The sequence below is a fragment of the Haemaphysalis longicornis genome, unplaced genomic scaffold, assembly GCF_048455015.1.
Source record: "Haemaphysalis longicornis isolate Haplotype H1 unplaced genomic scaffold, Haemaphysalis longicornis Haplotype H1 scaffold_12, whole genome shotgun sequence".
Taxonomy (NCBI): domain Eukaryota; kingdom Metazoa; phylum Arthropoda; class Arachnida; order Ixodida; family Ixodidae; genus Haemaphysalis; species Haemaphysalis longicornis.
Genome location: NW_027526225.1, coordinates 86,848,159 through 86,872,685, shown reverse-complemented (window position 1 = coordinate 86,872,685; position 24,527 = coordinate 86,848,159). Strand labels below are relative to the sequence as shown.

The 24,527-nt window shown below is 45.1% G+C and overlaps 2 protein-coding genes across 2 annotated transcripts in view; one reads left to right on the top strand and one right to left on the bottom strand.

Moving 5' to 3' along the window:
- Positions 1-21,214, top strand: part of LOC144162927 (metal cation symporter ZIP14-like) — a 41,121-nt gene extending 19,907 nt beyond the window's left edge. Inside the window, exons 6-9 of the mRNA XM_077693654.1 lie at positions 2,336-2,528; positions 4,712-4,899; positions 10,526-10,582; positions 14,631-21,214. Coding sequence (XP_077549780.1) covers positions 2,336-2,528; positions 4,712-4,899; positions 10,526-10,582; positions 14,631-14,822 — 630 coding nt within the window. The 3' untranslated portion in view covers positions 14,823-21,214. The remainder of the gene's footprint in view (positions 1-2,335; positions 2,529-4,711; positions 4,900-10,525; positions 10,583-14,630) is intronic.
- The window catches only part of LOC144162926 (BBSome complex member BBS2-like), a 61,655-nt gene continuing 58,125 nt past the window's right edge, over positions 20,998-24,527 (bottom strand). Inside the window, exon 17 of the mRNA XM_077693653.1 lies at positions 20,998-24,420. Within this exon, the coding sequence (XP_077549779.1) occupies positions 24,162-24,420 (259 nt within the window). The 3' untranslated portion in view covers positions 20,998-24,161. The remainder of the gene's footprint in view (positions 24,421-24,527) is intronic.

The following is a 24,527-nucleotide window of genomic DNA, read 5'->3' as shown; positions in this document are numbered from 1 at the left end:
GTCAGTGTCCTCTGCTCGCGAGGGTTTTGTGTGCTGAATCCTGTATTCTGCACTTAGCAGTGCTTGATCATGCCGTGCTTCTTTCTGTTTCTCTCTCGTTCGAAGGGGGCCCCATTTTGCGAAAAACCGGCGCTGTTGTTATTTTTCTGTGGTACAGAAAATAGTGGCCGCTTTAAAGAGTGAAAAACTCTCTGTAGAGTTTGTATGGGAATTGAATGCAGATCTCCAGGGGTAGCTGTGGCATGAAGTGTCGTCAGTCTACTAATTCAACTACTTTGCACCAGAAGACGGAAATAACAAAAAACAAGAGCGAAGAGTTTAGCGGTAGATAGGTCTGGCTAGTGTTGCCAAGGGGAACCATAAGGCCTTCAAAGCGCATGAGCAGACTTAAGTGCACCAAGAAATTTTTTTACCACGTCAGCATTCATAGTCCCTGTTCACTGAGATCATGGTGTCAGCACAAAAACTTGTCGCTGCGTTGAAGGTCACATGACCACTGGCGCCGGCACTGTTTTAATCGGACGAGGGGAAAGCCAGAATGTGGCTCTTCATCCGTCGCGCACTGCATAAAGAAACACCTCACTCGTGTTATCGTGAGCATACAGAGACTAGAACAGGAGGACTTGTCAGCCATACCCACATGTTTTCATCATACGACTGGAGGAGTGGAAAGATAGGATGGCCAGCTAGCTTCTGTTTTATGGTTCAGACATGTGCAGGTCTGTTTGAATGTTTTTTCACACATGAATGCACTCAGTAATGCTACTGCCCCTATTCTTGCCTCTTCTAGAACCACAAAGGGAAATAAATGCTTGAATCAAGATTGATTATCATTCTTCTGCCACATGCCTTCTTCCACAAACCTTTACCCTTTACATGCACAGCTGACACAAAAACTTATTTCATTGTGTGAATGACCCATGTATTTTTTTTTCACTCTAACAATTTATTTTTCCTTGCCTTCTATGAGCACTTTCAATGACCTGCCCATGGCTGTCAGAAATTTAAACCAGTGCTTTGATGCAGCCCCTGCTGGGTTTGAAACAAATGGCTATTCTAAATTTATTTCTTCCTATTTTTTGGAGTTAACCTTCAGGATTGTGTAGTTTTAAGAGAGCCGTATGTGATTCTCTTCAGCTGCCTGTCTCACCTGTAATGTGGTGAGCACTGTCCAAAGCACTTGACCCTTGCAATGTCCTTGTAACTGACCATGCATTCTTTTCTCTTTAATAAAACACAGTGTATAATGTAAGCAGTTTTGCTAGCTGTGCATTTTATTAATTTTTGGAAAGAATAAAAAAATGTATGAGCCAAATACCGCGTGATGCATTGTCGATTTTAGTGCAAACTAAACTGCCCAAAATGCCTGAAATGTGTGAAATTCGAGCTTTTACATTACAGTTGAACCTCGTTGTAACAAACTCTGATATAGCGAACTATCGGCTATAGCAAACGAAATACGAACTTTGATTTGGCACACTTTGTTTCAATGACAAGAACTCTTTTATAACAAAACTGAAACCGTGAGAGCTGCGTACGATATAGGATATAACAAAGACATATTTGACCAGGAGGCTGAGAAGCTACTTCGAAAAACCCTCAGACATCCAAAACTGCAGAACTGTAAAGGGCACTTCTGTTCGTGGACACTGTAGAAAACTTCGTAATGCTCAGTGCTGTGAGCAGCCACCAGACGAAGATGACATCCTTCGTCAAATAAATAAGGACGCAGGCCTGTTTTGTCAAGTGAACTTTGTCCTCTTTTGATTTCACGTACTCGTGCTCCAGTTCATTGAGTTTGAAATGCAACAGTGAGAAAGGTAAGGGTTGCCTTGTTTATAGTGGGTTCGAAGCCTCAAGTAGAACATTTGTTAGAGCCGATTTTTACCTCTACTTCTATCAGATATCAGAGGTCACAAAATAATTTGCTGTCCTGATACTACTTCGTTATAACGAGGTTCGACTGTATTGTAATCTTTTGGCACGTCAAATAACACATGTTCCTGTCTGTTTTTTGTGGGAATACTTTCTGTTTGTTGAATGTCAATCAAGTGTGGTGAAATCGACCAAATTTAGGGGAAATCCCCAAGGTGGAGTAAGTTTTTGTGAAGGAAAGTTTGACACTCACCTTATCCAGCTATATGGCTACAAAGGAAAGCTGTACAACTTCCTCAGAAACTTCTTCAACTGCGAAGTTTCTAAGGAAGCTGTATAGCTTTTCCTTGTAGAGCCGTATGGCTGCATTCAGGTGGATGTCAAACTTTCCTTCGCACAAGTGTGGGGAAGTTCAGCCACACCGGAGTGACCTAATATTCATGCCCATTGACACCAACAGCCCGTGCACAACCACGACCACGGGATCAAGGCTGGGGACGGGATAGCAGCCGTGGCATGGATGATCATCTTTGGCGATGGCATGCACAACTTCATCGATGGCCTCTCCATCGGTGCGGCCTTCTCCGAGAGCCTCTTGGCCGGTGCCAGCATTTCGGTTGCGGTCGTCTGCGAGGAGTTCCCACACGAACTGGGTAAGCAGAAACTCAATCAAGTGCCAGAAGTTGCACACCTGACTGCTCCCAGGTTGGCAGCAATCTACGGATGTAGGCCACCCCATAATTAATTACAGGGTGCAGGCTCTTTTGAGACCCACATATTATACTTATATTTTACTTGTATTACTTATATTATACCTATATTTTACTTATAGGCAGCAAACTATGGATGTAAGCCACCTTGTAAATAATTACGAAGTGCAAGGTCTCTTGAGACCCAGATATTCTATTTTACTTATATTATACTTATATTACTTTATATTATACTTACATACTAATACCAGATACTTGCGATATCATAGGTGCAGCCGTTTGGCTCATTGCACTTCCTTCAGAAGTGATTTCTGTGTGTAGTTATTCAATGTAATGCAAAGTATTTTAGCAAAACTAATATTGGAGGTGAAAGCTTGCTTTGTGCACGGTTTCCAGTTTAGTCTGTCGGTGCACCAGCTTTCAGAGCCATGGAAGCTATCAGCTCTAAATATATGGGCTGTAACTTGTGGCAGCGAAGTACAAGAAATCTTTTTAAAGTTCATCAAAGTATATTTAAAGGGTTCATATCCAAGTTGGCAGCTTGGTATGGGCAAAATATCACTTTTCTGCAATGGCTTTACTAGGTTCCTGAAATGGTGGCCTTTTGAGTGAGAGACCTGGGGTTCTTCTTATTTTATCGTTTGGAGCAGTGTTCAATTTTACTGATCGCAAGTGCAGTATTAGAAAGATGCCCAGAAAGGTGTGACAAACTTTGATCGGTCCATTTTTACCAGCTAGTTTTGCTCCCAAAGCTTGTAGCCCGGCACTGGGTGTAATGTTCAGTGCTTTGAAATGCTTTCGGGCAGTGGTCACTTAGGTATGCTAACTTATGAAATGTCATCGCTCCTCAGTAATGCTACAAGTTGGAAAAAGAAAAGTTTATTTATTTATTCAAAATACCCCTAAAAGCCTTCACGCATGAGGGTATTACATAGGGGGGGGCGTCAACGCAATAAAATATGAATAGTCACTGTGATAAAGAAGACATTGAAAGAACAGAGCATGTGCGGATACAAATATGGCAAGGTAATATTGGCTCTAAATAACATGTAAAAATAAACATGACAGAGGCAAGAACAAACAAATCAAGGTATAAAAGAAAAGTTGGTGCAGTTGTCTAAAAAAATCACCGCGTGAAAACACAAGATAGAAGCGAAGAAGCAGTCCTTATTTATTTTCACAACCAAGCCATTCTGAAGGTAAAAAATTAAGGCCGTTCCACTCAATGTGAAATTTGTTGAAAGTGCAGAGCAGTGATTCGCCATAATGGGCTGTAGCACTGTTATCCACTCACTGCTACCACCACATGCAATTCAAATTTGCCGCCTTCGCAGTGCTCGTGCGCCCCCCGCCTTAAACTGCACCAGCGGGAGTTCTGTTCTTTTTGTGCTTGCTATTCCTCCTGCACGTGCCGGTGTTGCTTTTTTCGCTTACCATCGTAAAAACCAACCCAATGAGCGTTCCTACCTAAATGAACGCGGGCGCTGCCGGTTAATTACGTATATTTTGCCTCAAACGTACATTCTTTGTCAAAATTTTGTGGGCCACGGTGACCATAGCCGGAGCAGGCGCGCGGCCGAGCAGGGGCGCTGCGCTTGCCGCTGTCGGCTGGTTGCGCGGCTAGAGACAGCGAGGGGAAGTTTTGCTCTTGCTTTTAGTATGTCCGGCGCGACAAGCGCTGCGCAAAGTGCCTGTGCTGAAGCGAAGTGCGCCTGCTTTGAGAAGCCGGCGCCACTTCCCTTATCGCGCCAGCCATACTATGAGAGGAAGCGCGAAAGTTCCCCTCACTCTCTTTAGCCGCGTAACCAGCCGACAGCGCCAAGCGCAGCGCCCCTGCTTGGCCGCACGCCTGCTCCGGCCACGGTCGCCGTGGCCCACAAAATTTTGACAAAGACTGTACCTACAGTTTTCTTTGCGCCAAACAACGGGAAGATGTGTGACAAGTGCCAGCGGTTCACCAGTTTTGAACGCTTATGACGATATAATTCGCTTAGCTTTCGAAGCCTCTGGGTCCAGCGAGCGAGCTACGACGACAAGGCACGGCCGTAAAGTGGGATAACTCTTCATAGGGAGAGAAGGAACGAAAGAGAGTGCACAGGGAGACGAGCCCCCCTTCTCCCCTGCAGGGGACTTTGCGGTGCTGCTGAGCGCGGGCATGAGCACGCGCCAGGCGGTGTCGTACAACTTCCTGTCGGCGCTCACCTGCTTCCTGGGGCTGGGCGTGGGCATCCTGGTGGGCGACCTCACCGAGGGGGCCCCCCACATCTTCGCCCTGGCCGCCGGCATGTTCCTCTACATCTCCCTCGTCGCCATGGTGGGTGCTACATGGGGCGCTCTGTAGTTGAAGTGTGACGGGAGTGCGTTGAACTTGTCCTCTTCTTCTTCTTCTTCTTCCTCGTTGCCGCCGCCGCCGCCACATTGTGTTGCGGTGCACACTGCGTTGTGTCAATGGGGCATCGCCACTTGCACCAATTAGCGGCTAGCATGACCATGGACGGCGCTGCAAAGCATGTCTCCGTAAAGTCAGCTTAGGCATTTTCGCATTTGTTGTCTGCTTCACTCGAGCTTGCTCTCCCTGCTGTTGCTGTGCACTCAGGATGTCTGATGCTTGTCCACACAAGGTTTTGCGTATGTGTAACTTTTTATCATGATAAAAAACTTACAATCACACAAACTAGCTCAAGGCATGATTTAAAGGAGCCATGAAGAGAAAACACAAGTTTGGTTCATTCGAAAGATTGCCTCGTTAGAACCATAACGACACCACTTATAACGCGAACTTCGCTCAAATAAGCTACATAATTAGGAAAAAAGGAAATGACCATGCGACCCACCAGCTCATTTTCCGCAACAGAACCTGTGATGTCACTTGAGAATGCTCTGCGATTGGCGGAGGCCGGCAAAAGCAAACGCATGTTAGGCAGGGCTTACAGTTTGCATAGCGAGCTAAATGCCCGTGAAACATACTGCACATTCTTTTTATGACAAAGAACGGTAGAGTAAATGGTTGAAGTTCCGAACGAACACGCAAGCGTGTGCGCCAATGCGTACGAAACTGGCGCCAACCGAGCTCGACATCTCGCCGTCGCGCAGACGAATTTTCGGGTTCGAGGCTCTTCGGGGCCAACGAACCGTTCCAGCACGCACAGCCGCGACCTTGCTTCGTATCGTAATCCCTTCACAGGAGGTTGGCCGTCATATCGCCAACCAGCAAAGGTAAAAATAGAAACGGGGGAAGTAAGGAACAGCAAGGAGCGACGAGATAGTGCCAGTCGTCGCGTAAGTTTGGAATGGTGTTGGCTTGCTGCTGTCGTTACGAGCTCGTTTCCAGTTTACAACCACTGAAAACTTAAGTTTGTTCGAGTACTTTACAATGAAATTTCGTTGCTGCGTTTTGAAATGCCCATGTAGTACGGGCAAATCGTCAAGGGAGTGCGACATCCCCGCCGGTGAGGAGATCTCCTTTCATGTGCTGCCCAACGACGAACCTCGGCGAAGCAAGTGGCTACGTTTTGTGAACTTTGCAAACGGAGGAGAAATAGAGCTAAAAGAAGTACGAGTGTGCTCGCTTCATTGCCGAGGAAGTGATTACGGCAGGGACCCTTACGTTAGCTCACTCCTGGGACATGCTGGCGCTCGTTGCCGACTTCGTCAAATCGCTCTGACCTTGGGGGAAAAAATGCCGTAAACACCGTGCATTGACGCTCGTATCTTTCTGGTCGAAGCAGAGAGCTCGCGCGAACGGCTTTCCATACACGACACCGGCCAACTGGCATAAGTGATACTGCTACTGAAATTGAACTATTATTAACCGTAATCAAAATACGGCACATACGTACCAGTCTATATTCGTCCGTCGCGACGGGGCTGACGAGGCAGCGGTGCCGACGGCTGGGCGTTCGTCTGTTGTGGCTATCGCGGAATGGTCGCTTTCCCGTCCACCGCGTATCCCACAACTCTTGCCGCTCGTGCACTTAGAAGCATTGAGCGTTTTAGTGGTGTGAGGTTGTTAAATGCAAGCCCGAGCTCCTCGGCGAGAGTTTTGTTCTCCGGATCAGGCGATTCCATGACTAGGGCTGTGGGTGCACTAGGTTTTACTAGTATTTTTAAAATGGCCGCCGTCTCGATCGACTCCCGCGTGTGGGTGCTATATGGAGTCGACATACTAAGTATCTGTTTCATGGACCGGCTCGTGTGACGCCATTGTTCACGTCACGGAATGTGCAATTTTAGCGGGAGATTTAAAATTTTGGCTTAAATTGCCTTATTTCTCAGTGAATAAGGCATCATTTGCTTCCGGGAAAGCGCTTGGGGTACTATGAAACACCTAATCTTTCGAATAAAACAAACTTTTGTTTTCTCTTCATGGCTCCTTTAAAGTATAGTTTTTGATGCTGTTCCAGAAGAAAATTGCCAGCGTCGCCTCATTCCTTCCGAAGCCAGTCCTGTGCGGAGCGTGAAGAGTCGGAGCTAGGCGTCAGCTTCTGTATCAAAAAATCGTTTGAACAAAGGGAACAGCCTGCTGCTAATAACTGGCAACAGTGAAAATGCAAGCACAAAACAAATACCAGGCCTTTGGGGTTGTCAGCTTGGGCAGAAGGCATTACAATTCCTGGTAATCGTATGTAAAGAGATGGTAAAACAGTTGAACACTCAAAAGTATTGTATCACATCACTTTACGTTGTCATTGCATAAGGGTATGCCAACATGCACTATGGGCTGCAAAAAATGTAGGCTGCACTCCAAATAACCTGCTGTGCTATTTTTATACCAGTATGGAGGCTTATTGAGTAAAACGTTAGCAGTTCAGCATGATACCAATAACATGGTCGGTTCAAGCTCAGAGGCAGTGCTGGTATACCGGGCACGGTGCCTTAAAGGAGCACTGACACCAATTTTCGGCGTTAATATTATTGCACAGTTCGCTTCCTTCACTCAACATAATACCCTGGCTGAAATATGAGCGGCCTGCGACGCGAAGAACGTAGTTCAATTGGATCTCATTTATCGCGCCGACGGAGCAGCGCGCGGAGCGGCACTCAGCAAATGGACATCAGCGTGACGTCAATCCAAGAGCGGAAAAGAAGTGACGCGACAGCGGTCGTCAAAAACTCGTGACGTCCCTTCACGCGCGCGACCCCACGAGCGGCGAGCGGGCGCAACACCCTCTCAAGCGGGCGCCGGTGACGTCCGCACAAAGCGGTGACGTCTGTCCGGGAGTCTGTCATATGCGCCGTTCGGGATGAAAGCGCGGGAATTTGAAACAAACGATTTTCAGGCCGTTCAATGTAATTAACTATCGCGCGCTGAAGTATTTGAAGGGCTGTTTCGGGTTCGCCAGACCATTAAGCATCGATAAAAACAATAAAAGTGGAACATGAAATTTTCGTGTCAGTGCTCCTTTAACTGCTTCATCCACAAAGCAATTGTGGTTTTAACCTCATCTGATATGTGTAGATGTAAACCAAATCATAGAGACTAAGGAATGACACGCCCATTTTATATTACTGCTTTTCTGTTCTTATGAAAAGTCAGTACGAAGTGTAAAAAGTCAGTATGGAGAGGAGCTAGTGCTAGTAGGTTTTTATCATTTATGCAGGTGGGCCACCATAATATGTTTCTGCCATAACACATGCACACACGTACACACACGCACATGCATGTACTTATATGCTCATGCAGGCACGCACACACGCATGTACACGCACACATGAGCACACACACACGCATGCTAATCATGTATACGCTAAAAATACAGTAAAGCTATCTTTGTTCAGACCTGGAAGAATATTTAATTAAGGAACATTTCGCACAGCCATAGCTTCTCCGTATTCAGATATGCGTTACAGTAAAGCTGCACTCAAGAGAGCAAGAATAATTTTCTTCAATTCGTGGAACATCATCCCGAGTAGGCCAAGATTGGTTCTTTATGCCTGAAGGGGCTGGAAAACAATAAAGAGCTGCTTGGGCATATTCGTCGGTTTTGATTCTTGTTATACTAAAAACCGTACACTATTTGTTGCATTCGTTTCACCGAGTATATCAAGCCCTCAACACCGTAATCATGTCATAACTGTTTTCGAGTTGAGTGTCAGTTTCTTGTGATAACCATGGTTACAATAGAAATTCAGGGTACAAAGGCCGCCTTCAAATACTCTAGGTAACATTGTCTGCACTGTTTCGCAGTGACGTAGCACAAACCTTCTCATTGTATTTGCATGTGAATAAACAATGCACGACGCAGATATGCACCTTCTTGCACGCAGCCATAATGAAAACCAATTTGCGAAGAAGGAAATGTATGCCATATAGCCTGAAGAAAATATCTACACCAATTTTGTGAGCCTCCCAAACATCCCCAAACCTCCTAATAGGACGTTTGTGACGGTGCAGAAAAATTATGCATTGAGCAGAGAAAAAACGTCAATCTGATACAAGTCAACAACAACAAAAGATATAGAAGGCAGCCTCTTTATTTCCCACTGTTCGATGTGCTAGGGGCCCGCTGCTGGGTGCATAGCATTACAAACTATTGAGTCTTCCTAAGAGCATTTAAAAAAATATTTTATGGAAGCCTATGCATTTTGCATACACATTGAGAAGCTTTGAGCACTGAATATCGCAAATATAAGCTAAAAAGGATGAGTTACACACGGTCTTTTGACCGATGCTCTTAAGGAAGTTGTTCTCTTTCCCCTCGTGTGTTGCAAACTTGGGCGGGTTACAGTTTGAAATATTCAGAGGTGTCAAAAGCTGGCAAAATAACTGAATTAGTGGAAATGCACTTTTTAATGCACTAAAGCATCAAAGTGGGCGATTTCTAGCACAGGAACTGCTGCCCCTCACAAGCGGAGTGTAGCAGACGACAGCGGCGCGAGTCCCTAAGCCGACATCAGAGCCAGGGGGCGCCACTCAAACATCTCACCGCCAGTAGGAAAGGGTCTGCCAGTAATGGCAGTGAGTGGCCAGGCCTTTGTGCCTAGAGAAATTTCTGCTTTTCATTGCAGCTGATATTTGATGCCCACTTTCACTATCGGAGTGGATAAGATTGTAAGGTTCAGCCACATTATCAGTTGTTTTCCCACATGTGTAACCATGCTTGCAGCGAGAGTTCCATTCTTGTGAGCAGTAACGGGCCATAGACAAGAGCTACCTGATCGCTTCACGGCTGCAACTCCTGCGATGTTGCCGGTGGCTGGACATGCCACGGGCACGCCATATTTTCTGCGAACAGGAAATAAATTCACGGGACCATCAAGTTTTTTATGAGTGGACTAGATTTGTATTCAGGGAATCACTATTAACTGCTGCCACCCATGTCCCTTTTAGTGGCTTCCTGTGAAGCTGCGTAAAGCAAGCTTGTACCCGGGCAGCCTTCCCGTTACCTTTCTGGAAGAAGGATTGGATTGGATTGGCTCTGGCTTGTTTTAAGATGAGTAGAAGTGACGACTGGGCTAGTTGGTATTGCATTTGGAACATCTTGATGGTAGCGTGATTACACACGGACACTAAGAAAGGAGACGACAAACCATCTTGATGGTAGCGCGATTACACACGGACACTAAGAAAGGAGACGACAAACCAACGCTGTGGTTTGTTCTCACTCGTCTTTCCAGTTCTCACGTTAGTGAGGAATGTGTCTTGGTGATGATGACGACAGTGACGAGGCATCTTGTGTGTTGTACGTACAGGAAAACGTTCTCTCAGCAGCTGGCATTTATCGCATGCTGTGGTGTTATTTAATCCTGCTTTCATAAGCGGAACTCCGGCTCCTTGAATTAAGAGGTTGTGATATCAGTCTACTGTGGAACATGACAGTATGGCATGAGTGGCCCTTGGGCCCTCAAAGCCACGTGTATGATCGGTAAATGGAGTGAGTAATGACTGAACTCATTTCCTTGTTCCTTTCTCTCCCCCCCTCTCTCTCTTTGTTTGCCAGATGGGAGAGCTCAACGAAGCGTTGGAAGCGTCAAGCAAGGACGGCCTTGTGGCATCGGTAAGTTGCATGTGCTAATGGAAGGCTGAAAATCTGAAAACGCGGCTTTTACTCACATTGAAAAGAGTTTTAAACTTGAAAATCACAGTTGTAACGTGTTTATGTCCATCTACACAGAAGCAGGACAGCTTTGCTTTTGTGTTGACTGCCTTGCGGTTTCTGCTGTATCCGGCAACTGTGCTCTTACAGAATGCAGTGTGTTGGTGCGTTCAACATAATCGCTTGCTGTGCTGGCATTACAATTATGCTTTAGGGAAGCTGTGTCTGTTCTGATTCCTCAATTGAAAAAAATGTGTCGGAGAGAATGTCTAGGCAAGTTTCTTCTTTTTTTTTTTTTTAAGTGTTTTGGCAAGTGTAATACGTAGTACCAAAATTCTGGATAGGCTTTCCAAAACATATCTGATGTCAAGCAGCGGTGTAGGTTGTGTCTGTAAACACGGGAGGCATTTTTCACGCCGGACATCCATCGGCTAAAATGTGTTCGGGGCTGAAATTCGCCCTGCATTTTGTTCTTAAAGGCCCCTCCTGAAATCAGCTCTCCGTAATTCCGCTGGGTGTTATAAAGCTGTGGTTGTGAACTTCTTCAAGTCGCACCGAGAAAAGTTGAATGTGTAACCTCAGAAACGTATTTGCACCTAAGTAGCGGCACCACGAACGTAGAGCAAGTTATAATGCTGGAGTCGCAAAATGTGTCTGAGATAACACGAAAGTATTTTATTTGCACCTAAATACTGTATTTACACAAGTGTAAATCGACTCGAATGTAGGTCAATCCCCCCCTAAAATTGCATATATAAAATTTTTTAAAAATGCGAGCGCCGCCTAGAAAATCGTATCACAAAGAGGAGCTCTTCCGTCAACTACCAATACCCCCGATACGGCGACTCTTCCATCAATGATCGATGCTCCCACAAGAGCCGTGGTGCGTGCAGTAGGTCTTAAAAAAGAAAAGCTTTCGTATTAGCACGCGGAATACCCATGCACGGTGGGTTGAGCGGAAAACTTTATTCACAATTAAAAACCATCGTAGCAACCGGCAGCAGCCACTGCCGTGCGATACCAAAACAAACAACATGGCGGCTGACGGAAGCGGCCGCGTGCGATTTCCTTTGATTTGTGTGTACGTTACTCGCATTCAAGAAGCGTTTTGTTTGTCTCTAATAAACAAAATGAGTATTACCGAATCCCTTGAGTCAATGCACGGCACTACCGTAGCCACAATCACATCACATTGTTCACCACACTTCCGAACGCAATGGGGGGAGGTTAGTCGCCCTGAGTACGGTGGTCACAGGGCACTGATCGGGAACGCCAACTTTTAAAGTTGGCATCACCTTTATTGACGCCAGAATGTATGCAACAGTAAATTAATACGCTACACTTTGACCATAACCATGGAAACGAGGGTGCAAGGCTCTCCCCACCTTGCAGCACATCTGATTTCTCGCTTCCCTTGCCGTTACTAGCGGTAAACTGTTTGATTTCGATGCTAAGTCGACCCCCCAACATTGGATTGTCAAATTTGAAAAAAAAGGGTCGACCTACAATCGTGTAAATACGGCAATGCAGTCACGACTGTAACGCAGGCTGTGGAACTCTAATTGCACACTGTTTGTTGTAACCTAATGCAGTACCGTGCGATGCACTGCAGGTTTTTAAACTGCAGTTGCACAGTGCTACTACTCTAATGAGGAAAAACTGTATTTGCATGTGAATAACATAGCCATGATGCTCACAAAGCTCTTCTTTCTGGTATTAAAACCAGTTTTAAATAGAAAGTTAGGGTTAATTCTTCTTTTGAGGCCATAGGTAAGAATGTTACGGTGTCCGGTGATGGGTGCATTTGCACATGTTCGAACACGTGCACACGCACTCCTCCTGGGCTGAGATTACGTAACTATTAAAAAACGACTGGAAGAATAAGAACGGCGGGAGGCTTTATTCTGCTAATTATTTGCATAACTAGTCTCCAAAGTGGTACGAGAACCAAGCGCTAAGTTTCAACAGTGGAATGCCAGGTGAAGCCAATTTTTTAACTACACTTTTCAAGTGAACCCACAAAGGCATTGGCAATTGTTTTGCAGGAGACCAGAAAAAAAAAAGGTTCGACTTGAAAAAATGTATTAGTATGTATTTAAAGGAGCCATGAAGAGAAAAGACAACTTCGTTTAATTTGAAAGAACTAGGATTCAGTATATCACTCAGCTCCATTACACCCACAAAAGATGTTTTTTTTACGAAAAAAAAGCAAGAACTATTTAAAAGCTTTCAAATTTTGCGCCACAGTGACGTGTTATGAGCAAGAATGACGTCATAAGGGCCAACGATAAAACATTATTTTCAGTGCGTTAACTGCACGTTAGCATTCAAGTGATGCGGTCAAATGATACTAGAGGCCCCATTACAGACGTCCAGTCGTGTGTCATCGCGACAGGTCAGTTAGGCGGCCGCCAATCGCACAAACAAGGTTCCGTGAAGTCATAGAAAAGTTGCGGGAAATTGGCTAAGGGGTCGCGACTGCTTCACACGTTTTCTTTAATATCTCCGTTATTTGTTCGAAGATTGTGATGATATTGGTATCATTGTTATCGGGACTAAGCAGTCTTTCTAGTAAACCCAACTTGTATTTTGTCTTCATGGCTCCTTTAAGGCAATATATTGCGTGCTCCAGTATATAAGCAGCATATTATATACATATGCTGCGTATATGGCAACAGAAGGTATGGCTTGCCATACCTTCTGTTGTACAGTAAAGGACCATATGGACAAAGTAATATGTATATATATATAACAGTGCAGGGCTTGGCAGCTAGGATCCAGCCTTTTTCACTTGAAAAAGGCTGGATCCCAGCCGAAACGTCGTATTAAATATGGGTATGTTTTGCGTGGTGACTCTAATTTATATATATATATATATATATATATATATATATATATATATATATATATATATATATATATATTTGTCTATATGGTTGTATACTGTACAACAGAAGGAATGGCAAGCCATGCTTTCGCAGCATAATAACTTCAAGAAAAATGCTCCAACAAAAAACATTGCAGGGGTTCCAACAACCACTGAGTAATGAATTTGAAATAAGTGTCAATAAAATGATCAGTCTGCAGGTAGAGTAGAAAAGTCTGGAAACCAATTCTTCCTGGGAGACTAACGCCAGGAGGCGGACACTTAGCCTTCAACCCAGCGTCCGGGCTAATTGTGACTCATGCGGCATATTCTCCCCTGGTGAGCCTGGGGAAACATTACTGCGTTGTTGTTGCCCTAGCAACTCCACCGCCATGTTGGCCTTGAAGGCGTTATATTTGCCATGGCAACAATGCGAGGGCGCGCAGCTTGCGTGGGGGAGAGGTAACGCGCTCCCCTCTCAAGCCGGTTGGATTCCTTCCCCCCTCCTCGTGTCCCCCCATTCCCACCCGGCAACCGCCGCCGCCGCCGCCGCCACCCCGCTGCCTCCAACGGGCAAGCCTCGCTCCGACGGCACGAAGCCACGCCGCTTGAGCAGTAACGACGCCAGCTCGAATATCACTTGAACACTTTATTCGCGTTATGTGCGCGAACGCGACGTGCGGCGAGAAACACCGATGACCAATACAACACAGACAAGGTTGTCTGTCTTCAAGCACTGCACACACACGACACAAGTCCTATCCTTCAGCTCAGCTTCACGTACGGCATACGAACGACGTTCTCACCTTTTGCTAACAGCACTCAAAGAGTCTTCGCGTTACGTTTCATCCTGGTGTTCTTGGCGTCCATTTTGCAGCACCGTAATGTCCGAGGGAGCACATACGAGAAATCGCCCACCACATGAGACGCGCGTCGGCCTCGCTGCTCGCTGTGCGGAAGCAGCAACTGCGGTGACCGTTATCGCACATGCGCGCCCCCAGTCGCGCCGGAGAGAAGCGGAAAGAAAAAAAAATGAGAGGAGTGTTTCCCCAGCGCCACTGCCTCTAGGCGCGCAATAATAGAACCGAAACTAGAAAAGGTAGCATTGGCCTGCTAACGCCTGCCTCCTTGTTGCCTTTCCAGGTGAAGCTCTTTCTGCTCCAGAATGTGGGCATCGGGGTCGGAGTGGCGCTTCTCTTCCTGATGGCAAAGTACAGCGAGAAGATCAACTTCGACTACTTCTCCAGTCTGCCGTCGGGCGTCAGCATCGCTGCGTCTTCGTTGGGCGGCATCCATGACGACTCCAAGGCTGTTTTTGGCGGCCTTGGAATGTGAAGAGAACTCTGGCTAGGCTCTAGGTTTTTTTCCAGTGCTACCATTTGCGTTCCTATTAGTGCCTATCGGAGTGAAGATGCGGTCGAACGTTGATTTAACTGCGTCCTCCTCCCATGCTGTGAATTTTTTAACATTGTCACTTTTGTCTCTTTTGGAACTAAGTTTGAGAAACATGAGAAAATTCACTATTCACTAAATTAAGATTTGTTATGTCCAAGGAGAAGTGTATATAGGAAGGTGTAGAACTCTATACTAGTTGTTTATAAGTGTTGAAGCTGAGGAGAAGTTTGATTACCCATCTTTTTAAGGGAATCATTTGATTGTTAGAGATTTGTTGCACGGAACAACGGTATGAATATCAGAGTATCATTACGTGCATATCAGCGCACTCACTAATGCTGTATTCAGGTGATCGTTTTGATCCTCTGGCTCCGAGCACTCAAATTTGGAGGCCACACCCAATCCGAGCGAGAGAAATTGTTCCCCAATCGAATACTTCACTCGATTTCGGAGCAGCAGGTGACTGTGCTCCGGAATGCTACACAGCAGTGGGAGGGGGCATAATACTTGCTCCAGTAGGGTGTAGCGCGCCGGTGGTGCCATTTTCAAACAGGTGTAAACGCGTTACCAGCAGCCGGCAAGGCCACCTAGAGACATGTAGGCTTAGCGCCACGGCAGATATTTGATGGCTGCTGTCATAAGGGGCCCGAACAACGATTTGTACTGCCATTTTCATCTGCATTATTGGCTCCTTTCGCGCATGTGTAGCTTTGTTTGGTGCTTAATGTTCATTTTGGAGGGCGGTAACCAGCGGGCGGTCGAGCTATCTGCCCGGTTCGCGGCTACCGCGATATTTCCACCCCTGCCGGTACCACGCGGGTGGCATTTGCGGCTGCGTCAGCGCGTCTGTCGTGTGCAGCAAAAGCAAAAATGCCACGCCTGACTGAACACTTCGATGCCGAACAGCTGGCTAGGCTTTGGTAAGGTGGCAGTGAATTTGCAGGAAACATTCAATTTGGCTGCCCGTGGCTGACTGGTGTGGTGGCCGGTGTCGTGTGACCACTCGCGTCCAGATCTCGAAGACTTCGAAGTCAGAGCAGTCGGAGGCGCTCCGATCCAGAGGACGATGCTTTCAGATGACCAACCGAACACTTCGAGTGCTCAATTTCAACCACCCGAACGTGCAGCTGGTTTTCAGAGCACTTCGGAGCGCTGGAAAACGACCACCTGAATACAGCATAAAATGGCGATGTGCTCATTCCCAACAAAGCCGTCCGTCACGAATCCCCCCCCCCCCCCCCCCCTCTCCCACCATAAAGAAAAAACACCCTAGCATGATAGAACCAAACTTTTTGGAAGATGAAATCAAGAGTTCAACTTACATTCATCTGTTTCTTTTTATTAACAGAATTATGTGCATCAGTAAACAAGTCATGGAAATATCTTGATTGTGCAGACATCAGCGTTAGAAACTCCACATTTTATTTTGTCGTTAAGGGCAGGCATATTAAAACGAAAAATTGCACAAGTACAGGCAACCAGAACACAGTGGTATTTCTGTACTATGATCCTATGCTGCCCTAAGACCTTCAGCATGAGGGGATCTCAGAATTTTTCGCGTGCTGTGATAGCCAGCGATGCTCACGTTAGGCTTGAAACAAGCAAGTTTTCCTCTTTGGGCATGTAGGCCATAGGCTTGTTCAAACGTGCGTCTCTGCTGGCCAGAGACGGATTTCAATAACGGACATTCCATAGTGTGCCTTCTTGCATGAGAAGTTCTAAGTTGCGGGCAAATCTTGAAAGATGCTGGGTGTGGCTTATTGGGGACGACGTGCAGTCTTTACGATAACCAAAACAACTACAGCACGATTTCGGAAATTTTGTGAAGTTTTTCAATTGGAGCTTCGAAAAAGGGCACATTTTCATTTGAAGCTTACTGGCTAAATGGCAGAAAGCTCTTTGAATATCTAGAAAACTTGTTAGCCAGTAACGGCAGCATGTTTGTTGAAGCCTATAAATAATGTAAACCTGTTTAGCGCGGCGTCTCCTAAGTGTTCATTTTCTTTTTTACTCAGCTAACACAAGCTCAATTCATTACTAGAGAACCAACGTCATGAATATCCAAGCTTGTACATAAAACTGAAGTGGTGCGACCAAGTAATGCGCTGTTTTTTTTTTTATAGTACTATTCTTCGTAGTACCGTTGAAGCTGTTGAAGTGTAGCTTTTTCATAGTACTATTCTTCATAGTAGTGTCAAAGCATTGAGTGTTGCTATTGTACAACCAGAGCTCAGCTGCAGTCAAACTCTGTTCAGCAAGTGCAGCTTTTTCCAGTTCTTCTCTCGAATCTATTCTGTGCAAATTTAACTTTACCTTGCTCATTGCTTGCAGCAAAGAAATTTAGGTCTAATCTGAGAAATTTTTCAGTGACAAAGTATGTACATAAAGATTGAAGTGTTGCATTTCAAATGTTGGCTGTACAGTGGTGTTTGACGGTAGAGCTTGTGCAAGCATGAAGCTGTGCTGATGGAGAGAGTTTGAAACTTGAATTGTTATTACGTTCATGACGGATTATTTTGGTGCATTTGGTCAGGCTTGTGTCAACGATTCTTCACAGTTGCCTCAGCTTGTGTATCCTTGGAATCAAAGAAGCAGTGATCAATTTGCAATTGAAATCGTTAGGAGTTAAGACCACAGTACGAACGCGGGGCATTAGAGAAATGCTGTTGGGCATTTTTTTTTTTTTTTAAGATCACGACCAAAAATTTGAGAAGAGTTGGCACTTAGTAGCCATCTTGCAGTCGGATTTTGCTGTAAGTGTCGTCGGTGTCAGTGCAAAGTATTAGGACCCATCGCTAAAACCATATTCAGTTTGGTAGATGTTTATGTGACTATTAGTTAATGTTGCTGAATTAACTCGTAGCGTGGTGATCCTTGTTGGACACGCTTTTGTGTTTGGTGAAGATCTGAAGGAAGATGAAGTTGAGGCATGTTGTGCTGTAACTCGACACCACTACCGAAAGAAAATGACATCTTTACCGTCTGTGAAGAGAAAGAAAATGACATCTTTACCGTCTGTGAAGATGCACTGTTTAGTGCCTGTTGATAGAACTTAGCACTGCATTTAAAAATATCCTACAAGAACTAGCTTCACTCATGTATGCATCACTTTGCTGTCGTATCTTTTTTGCGGAGGACACAGTTAGCCTCTGTGTAAGCGTAGACAGTATACAACTTTTATTTTCTAGCATTTTTTTAGGAGTATGCAGCTAGCTAACATTTTCTCTATTGTAAAGCTTATGCCTGTAAATTAGTTTACAAATTAGCATAATTTGGAAAATTGCATGTCTTGTGAATGTTTTTCATGGCTGTGATGCCAAGTCTAATGCCTGCTGTAAAGGATTGGCAACACTGGGTCAGTTTTGCGCCGTGAAAGGCAAGGCAGTATTGATTAGTATAGGTGAAAATATGTTTGATGCTGTCTACAACTGTGTTTTATGGTGAGTCTAGGTTATTGCAATAGTTCTTGGTAAGAACTTTTGACCGCACTCATTCAGGGTCATGTGATGTGAGATTTTAGCCGACGTATTGCCAAACGGGTTTCCTCGCAGATGTGTTGCACATACAAGCGTTGATGCATCCTTTGCAAGGCTATCGTTAGGTATAATACGCTAGGAATAAAGTGGCCCGGCTAACTGCAAGTACGGCCGAACTTTTAAACCTGAACTCTAACAGATTTTCCCCTGCTCTGTTTGCAAGTTGGTGAGGACCATAGCCTTATTCATCAATTGATGTTGTCGAAACGTTCGTTTTCATTCCGTCGTTGCTCCAGTAGTCGCAAGATACTAATTGTCAGTGGCCCAAATTTTTTTTTTTTGACAGGTTGTGTGTCATGTGCCCACATAGAGGCCACTTCAAGTTGCATGTAGGTACATTGAAAGTTGGCAAATGAATTATCCCAGATTAGCTCTATAAAGCTGTACAATCTCTCCTCGCAGAGTTTTGGTTATCAATCAGCCTGCCATACCTATGAGATCTATCAGTGTTTTGTTTGCAACCTAAGCAGTGAGTAAATCGAAAAGATATTATGAAGCTAGTCAACCAAAAAAAAAAGGTAGAAAAGAAAAAGGTGTTGTTGTCACCTTTATTTGAGCTCAATACTTTCGTCATGGTTGTAATACTAGTAAGCAAGGTTTTACTTTCAGGTCCTTTTTATTTACTCCTGTTTGCCTTACTTGTACTTAACATTAAAGCGTAGGGACCACAAAGTGCTGTTGTTTTGTGGCGCACTCCATCTCCCATCAGCAAGACAGTAGATTCAAAAAGGCCTAACTTCTAAGAGTAAATTTCATTTTATTACCCAAATTAATAGAGGATAAAGTGCGATTGGTGAAGCATGCGCCACTCTAGTGTATCCAGGATAATAATCAGTTGCAGTTTATAACAACGGACTAGATGAGTGTTATTGGCATCTTGAGTCATGCTCAGTTGCCCGAATTCCGTCAAGTGTTGTAGTGTTTGTTTTGTTATACTACTGAAACTGAAGCTTTTCTCTTCCTTAAAGGCACTGTCTGAGTTCACCCTATAGACGAATACTCGTTTATAACGTCGGGCATACCTCATCAACCTTTCCATTGCTGCCTTGCTTGTTTAGCTCATGCTTGAAACGCTCTCTCTCTCTTGATAGCCAAAGACAGCTTGGGAGTAATAAGACTGCTTGTTTTTATACTGCCACTGAGATTGCTTTCGTTGTTATTCCTATAATACCTTGTTTTTTAATGACCAAACACTTTGTTTCCATTTTTATCGTAGTAGCAACCGTAGTACCTCTCTTGTTACTCCTTGTTAACATGTTTAACTAGCCAGGCCATTTTTCTTGTTGTGCTGCATGGTATAACAGTTTTCTTGTTACCTCCCGTTGGCGTTTTCAATTAACCAGGCCATTTTTCTCGTTGTTGCTCAGAATTTTCATGTTCTTGTCGGGCGACCGTTTGTTTCGTGGTTGTGCAGTCTGAGAAGCATTTGAAGTGCAAGCATTTATTGCATTTTTTGTTCCTCTTGACTTTTGCTACCAAATGATATTCCTACTTTCCCACCTTAGCCCAATATGATTATTTCAGTGTTGTGTTTTTCTTATGTTTTCTCACAGACAGATCTAGATGAATGACAGAAACAAACTCTATTTGAATGAACTGCGGCTACTAGTGTTTATGTAGTAACCCATCCAAGTAGAGTTCAAGTGCTAAAAAAACAAGAAGCTATTGTTCATTTAGGCCTTCTCTACATGGTGTACCAGTTTTACTGGCTTAACTCTGATACGGCTTTTTGTTGCCTGATAGTATTTGATGCCTTATCTCTAGAGCTGTCCGCAATAACAGTTGCCACTGCTTGTCACGCCTTCTGGAGCTGTTGTGTCATGGACTTTTCGTTCGGGACTTGAAAATCTGTTGACATCACGTTTCTTAAACTTCTGTCCCTTTAGTAAACTCGTTAGTGTCTCGTTAATAGCAGTGGGAAAGAAATCTAGAGACCTAAATCTGTGCACTGTGATCACTTTGCGCATCTCTGTAAGGCTATCAGAACAAGCACTTCTGTCACCACTACCACCGTGCGAGATTGTGCAATTTAGCCCACATTACGCACTTTTATGTGTGCCTTATTATAACACAACCCTGTGCCTAGAATGTAAATAGAAGCGGGGCTGTAAATATAACAAAACATAATTGCACGAGCAGCTGGTTCTGTCTTAGCGACTGTGGCATGTTTGTGTAACATCATTGTTTGCTTTTTGTTTTTTCCTTGCAATTTTATACAGTCAATTTTTGTTGGCATTCCCGAGTAAAACCTTGTTTTTCCTGCGAACTTGTCGCTAGCATCGACACAGTGATTACCAAAAACCTCGGCCCACAGGTTTATGGCGTAGTCGCCAAGAAGTGTTGCGTTTTCACTTTAGGCGACATTCCTAATTGTAATAATCAGTCTAAACCATATTATTTTCTACTCTTGATTAACATTCTTGCGTCTCAAGTATGCGCTCCATACAGCGGGTGTTATCATTCCTTGTCCCTTTTTGTGTTTTTGCTAGCCTTTGTCTCCGTGTTGAAGTATTTATAAAAGCCCAGAATGAAGTATAGTTTCCTGCTGGTCTGGCTTCACTTGCATGTACTGTTTTCGGTAGGCCAGAGTCAGCATGTTGTAGTTTAGTTAGTTACTTTTTATTGCCTCTTGCTTGTTCTTGACTGTGTTCCAATTTGTGATGTAGCTGAGAGTTGGCCTTCTCCTGCGTACACTGCAGTTGTGTGGGAGAAACGGAAGAGACGTACTAGTATAGCCGAATTTGTTTGATAGTAAACAGTTTTGAACAGGGAGCAATAAAAGGTTTGGACAATGTTGCTTCTTTTGTTGTTTTGTTTTGCAGGGGTATTTGTATTCTTGAAACGTGTTCATGTTGGGAATTTTCTGTGCAGGTATTTCCGCACACCACTGCTGGCATGTTAGCCAGCTTGTAGCCTTCATTCAGTCAGTAGAGCTAAGAAATAATTTCTCTACCCTGAGGTGTGGCACTGTTGTGGAGGGATGGTAGTTTATACCCTTCTTTTAGACACTTTAAACTTATGCACATAAAAAACAAACAAACAAAAAGCAGCATCGCAGATGAGGACATGTGCAGTTTCGCTGAGACAAATTTTTCATCCTAGCGAAGTTGGGCAGCTGTAATAAAATTATAATGTACATGGCTTTTAACTTTTTTTAGGATTGAGAGTGACGTAATTTGATTGCTCAAGCAAGAGTAGGAAAACGAAAAATATTTTGACCAAGCTTCTAAGTTATCGACGTGTGTAGAACAGGTATTTTCAGCTGGTGTACCGTGTGATGGGCTCCTATTCTAAGTACTGAATGCTCTGTTTGACCACATTCTGAAAGCATTTCATATAAACAGGGGTGAGACAGCTGCGCATATTGCGCCTTTTTGATACAATTCCATTTTCCTGCGCCAAGCTGCTCCAAAAGCATGAAAATTGCGCCAAACTGCTCCAAAAGAGCCTGAAAGGCACGGATTTTGATGCTCATGTCAGTTCTGGTGGGGACGAAAGCCTCCCGCATCACAGTGACCGCTTTTATTGGCGGTCAATTGCAAACACAGAAATGACAAAAATGGAAAGACTGAAGAAATGAAGCAAACGATAGCTTCTAAAACACGATTGGCTTTCTGTTCGGGTTCGCTGAAACGGCCTTCCCGATTAGGCATCGCTGTGGCTACAAACATGGCCGCCGCCTGATCTGCCTGCTACTGCCTACTTCACGCGCTCACTGCGCATCGCCGATATTTTCCCTGGTTTATTTTACGCTATCAGCTGGGTTCCAGTCTATTCATTCTATACATTGTGGCTCTGAACAGTGACGTTAACGCGGGGATATGGTTTGAGATTTGTGCGAGATTACGAGAAGTTGCGCGGCTCGTAAAAAAAGTTTTGAAATGTGGGGCCTACGACTTCGGCGTGGTTTGTCTTTGAGTGCGAAACGCGGTGCGTGCGTCTATAATCGGGTTCGTGAATTGAACTTTTTGGCTCGTTGTGGTATTATAAAATGCTTATAGTTCATATCACAAGCTAGCTGCAGCACTGTGGAGGCTACATTGTTATCAATAGTGCGCCCACTGATGGCGCCTAATCCGCCGTGAAGGGGGTCCTGAAAGGACACTCCCTTCTCCCCTCTGGGCAAGTGGCACCGCACGGCCCCGGCGCCTTTTGTCGCTTCCTTCGCGGTGAGTTAGGCGCCCTGAGGGGGACAACAATGTAGCCTCCACAGTGCTGCAGCTAGCTTCTGATATGAACTATAGGTGTTGCTATGCTTCGAAGCGCGATCGCGAGCCTCGGCCCGGGAGGGAACGGTCGGCACGAAAGTTGCGGGCGGCGCTGCGGCGCCGCGACCTGTCCAGGCAGCTCCCAATAGCTGCAGGACTGCATGGTTGCCATAGCAAGCGACTAATAACACTTGATGTATGCGAAGTGAAATTTAATGCCCAGAACTAGGTGGCTAAACAGTAACGCTACTCAAATGATCACCGGGTGGACGTGCGCCCCACGGACTGCAACGGGTAGGCATGCGACCGTTAGCTCGAAGTTGCTCAACTGTTGCCGTGACTACACTCGTTCGTACAACGCAGCCTGGGGTTACAAAAATAATTTTAGCATTGAAACGGTAAAAAAACACGTCACAATTGCAGAACCCTTAAATTTGATAATGTTAACGGCAGTTTTGTTGTCAGTGTTGCGTACAGCCACAACACAATCTCACCAGTTAGGAAAAAGGTAGTGCAGTTAGAACTTTGTGATACTCTTTAAAAATTCTTTCGCGTAAGGCTGTTTCAGTGTACGTGTATTCAAAACTGATTGGAATGTGTACTTGACCCTTCAAATTGCTGAAATTGTGATTTTTCAAGCTCACAAGACGATGTATTAAATGTCCCTACCTGCTCCAAATCAAGCTTCTTCTGCTCCAAAATCGAAATTTTGCTGCTCCGAAAACTGCTCCCAAATCTCTTTGGGCTGTCTGACCCCTGATATAAAGAAAAAGGTTGAGGAAAATGTTGCAGGGTCCCTTCAAACCTGGGGCCTTACCACATACCTGCAAATGTGTATCGGCCAACATTTACACCGGGTAATTGTCATTTTGTCCAAGTCCTGAGACTCTTGTACATTGCTACTTGTCCACAGAGCAGCACATAACCACCGAGGTGCATCGGCCAATACTTTCCCTATTATTTTATGTTTTGTTCGAGCCTCAAAACTCGCACGGTGAGACCAACATAGCACTTCAAAAAATAAACATTGAGGACATCATGGTAAACAACTTGCATGAGTGTGACAAGACGAGGACACACCACCATTCATTGTTTGTGTTTTTAATGATCACATTGCAAAAACTGACAGGGACTGTTCTTGGCCTTCATCAGCAACAACTTTGCACTCGCCTGCTACAGCGACCCAAATCGACCTACTACACGGTACAGTTTGTGTTTAGATTTGGTCTTGGCCACAAAGCAGTGGTCACTACCATTACTCTAAAGCAATAAAGAATTTCTAATAGAGTTATGGTGACTTCCAACAGCTTCGCTGGACATCCGCTTTCGCAGGGCTGGAAAGGCAACGCAACTTCTCGAGGCGGTAATGGTCGCGGATGGGACCACAATTATGTGCTGTTTGGCAAGTCCAAGCCAGGCATCTTACAGTGAATACTGTTTCTTCAGACTTGTCCTGAGAGCTGCAACAGGCATTACTCCGACCTCGTACATAGAGGACCTCCTGCCTGGCATCATTCCTCGGAGAGGGGAAGGCGCTACGTGTTCACTGCTCCTCCGACGGAGAGGGCTTGGATGAGTGCAGCTCCGTTGGAGGCCTTGAGGGCGTCGTGGCAGGCGGCCACGGTGCGGGCCTTTGAACGTCCGGCGCGCAGTGCGGCTCCCCGCTCGATGCCCCGGTTGAGCAGCCGCACGCACCGGGCCAGTTCCTCGTGGCTCTGGCAGCGAACCCGGTAGTCGCTGACCAGCTCGCGGTTCAGCGTCTGCAGCTCCTGGTACCACTGCCGCATGCCCTCGCTGCACCAGTGCAGAAGAGCACGTCAGTGCACCGTTGATACACTACATTGTGCAAATGAACAGCAAGTAATTGTTTGATCAGGTACAATTGCGAAGAGAGGCTGACC